Below are 2,725 nucleotides of genomic sequence, written 5' to 3'. Positions count from 1 at the left end.
ATCCCAATTGGTTAGAATGTAGTATTTCTAAGGATGCTGCATTTTGTTTATGTTGCTACTTGTTCAAACCAGAAGTAAGTGAAGAATCAGAAGGGGAATATTTTGTTAGTGAAGGATTTTCCAATTGGAAGAAAAAAGAGAGATTGAAAACTCATGTTGGTGGTCCTAATAGTGCACACAACCAAGCTTGGAGAGAGGCTCTTTTAAAATAAAAGCAACATATTGAGACTTTTTTAAATAGGATGTCTGACCAAGTACGAGCTGAGTATCGAACTCGATTAGGCGCATCAATTGATTGTACTCGATTTTTATTACGACAAGGTCTTTCATTTCGTGGACATAATGAGACTGATGATTCAAAGAATCAAGGTAACTTTCTTGAACTATTGCAATAGTTGTGCAACCATAACAAGGATATTGAAGCCGCAACTTTGAAAAATGCTCCAAATAATTTGAAATTGATTACACCTGATATTCAAAAAGATATAGTAAACTGCATTGCAACAGAAATTGCTAATATAGTTATAAGAGATGTGAGTGACAAACAATTTTCTATCTTGATAGACGAATCAAGAGATATATCTTTAAAGGAGCAGATGTCGGTTGTATTACGATATGTGGATGAAGGTCATGTGATTGAACGATTTATTAGAATCACTCATTTCAATAATACAAGTGCCCTATCACTTAAGGAAGCTATTGATGATTTTTTCTCTCAACATGGGTTAAGTATTACCAATTTGCGAGGACAAGGATATGATGGAGCAAGTAATATGCAAAGTGAGTTCCATGGCTTGAAATCACTTATTTTGAAAGAAAATGAATGTGCTTCTTACATTCATTGTTTTGCTCATCAACTTCAATTAGCTCTTGTAAATACTGCAAAAAATCATGTAGAAATTGTCGGTTTTATTGTTAAAAATGTAGTGAATGTTATTGGAGCATCAGTGAAACATCGAGATATTCTACGAGAGAAACATAGCATGAAAATTTGCTTCTCTATATGGGTTGTTTGAATCCGAGTAATTCATTTGCTACTTTTGATAGACAAAAACTGAATCGACTTGCTCAGTTTTATCCAAGAGACTTTTCAGCTATTGAACTCTAGAGACTTGCTCAGTTTTGATAGAAATTTCTGGTCATTATTTATCTTTTAGAGATCTCTATGCTTGAGGATTACCTTTAAAATTACATTATTGATATGCGTTCAGAGTTTGTTGAACTAAAAAGCATTGGTGATCTTGCAGTGAAAATGGTCGTTATGAAAAGAGATAAGGTCTACCCATTAGTTTATCGGTTGCTCGCATTAGCGTTGATTTTACAGGTTGCAACAGCTACTATAGAGAGAACATTTTCTGCTATGGATATTGTGAAGACTCGATTGCGCAATCGAATGGGAGATCAATTGATGAATGATTGTCTTATAACTTACATTGAGAAAGATTTATTGGATAAGTTAGATAATAAACTTATCATGGATCAATTTCAAAACATGAAAACTCATAGTGGACAATTGTAGTACGTATTAAATTAATTAATCTTTGAATCTATTAATATTTTTTTTTTTTACATTTTTTAGTATGTTTATTATATAGTGCCCCCTATACAAAATTTCAGGATACGTCATTTGAAAAAAATCGTTTAGATTTGGCCATCCAAATTTAAACAAATCTAAATGATCGGTTACCAAAATAGTCAAATCTAAACGATCGTGTATTACAGAATCTTGAAAAAAAATCGTTTAAACTTGGCTAAATTTAAACAATTAAATTTTAAACGATCGTATACCAAATATAAACGATCGTGCCGCAAATTTAAATAATCGTATACTAAATATAAACGATGTGTACCAAAAAAATCTTGAAAAAATCGTTTAGATTTGGCAACCCAAATTTAAATGATCAAATTTAAATGATCGTGTACCAAAGAATAGCTAAATCTAAACGATTGTTTACAAAATATACTATGTGTACTAGGTGCCAACTAATCATGGGGCCATTTTTTGTATTTCTTATCATGGGTCTGTAAGCTTTTTCCACTTTCAAAATTGTTATATATATGTAAATATTTTACCGCTTTGTTATATTTTTTAAAAGACCCCTTAATTAAACTATAATTAGTCATATTATGACTGGTTAGTATAAGTTATTTTTTTCTTCAGGGAATTAACATAGACATCTATATGCAACAAATTTTATTAGATGCTCTAAACTTGTTCTTATTCAGTTTTTAGTTTTATAAATTTGAAAATGAATCTATATACTTTTCATGAGTAAGATAAAAAATTTCCAAATACTCTTTTGGATATTTAAATTTATTTAGAAACTTCCATGAAAAATTTAAATAAGTTATAATAACAAAAACTTGTGTGAACTAAGTGTAATATGTCTTCCCTTGTCTTTCCAAAGAATCCCATAGTTAGTTTCTTCATAGAAACTATAATAAAATCTTTAAACATCGTTATCGTCAAATTAAATGAAGATTTATGGGCTCGAACTTCTTTGTAATTTTTATCTTAAAGTAACTGTAAAGACCTAACCTCTCACACTAAGTAGAGGATTTTACTTTAAAAGAAAAGAAATAAAGTTTATTTAAATTAAATAGAAAATAAAACAAAACTGCAATTTGTTAATAAATTCATAAATAGAGTGTATGGGAATAAATTAAAACAAAATACTATCTCGGACCCTACTAGTTTTAAAGGAAAAAACAAGGAAATAACTAA

The 2,725-nt window shown here is 29.7% G+C and overlaps 1 protein-coding gene across 1 annotated transcript; it reads left to right on the top strand.

The window, feature by feature from the left end:
- The first annotated feature begins 242 nt into the window (after nt 1–242).
- LOC127150859 (uncharacterized) lies at nt 243–1,016 on the top strand. The gene is made up of 2 exons (XM_051089549.1): nt 243–369; nt 484–1,016. The coding sequence occupies exons 1-2, from the start codon at nt 243–245 to the stop codon at nt 1,014–1,016; spliced, it is 660 nt and encodes a 219-aa protein (XP_050945506.1).
- The last annotated feature ends 1,709 nt before the right edge of the window (nt 1,017–2,725 follow it).

This window comes from Cucumis melo, chromosome 9 (assembly GCF_025177605.1).
Source record: "Cucumis melo cultivar AY chromosome 9, USDA_Cmelo_AY_1.0, whole genome shotgun sequence".
Classification (NCBI taxonomy): Eukaryota; Viridiplantae; Streptophyta; class Magnoliopsida; order Cucurbitales; family Cucurbitaceae; genus Cucumis; species Cucumis melo.
Note: the sequence above shows the minus strand (reverse complement) of the source record. Positions and strands in the feature narration are given on the sequence as shown.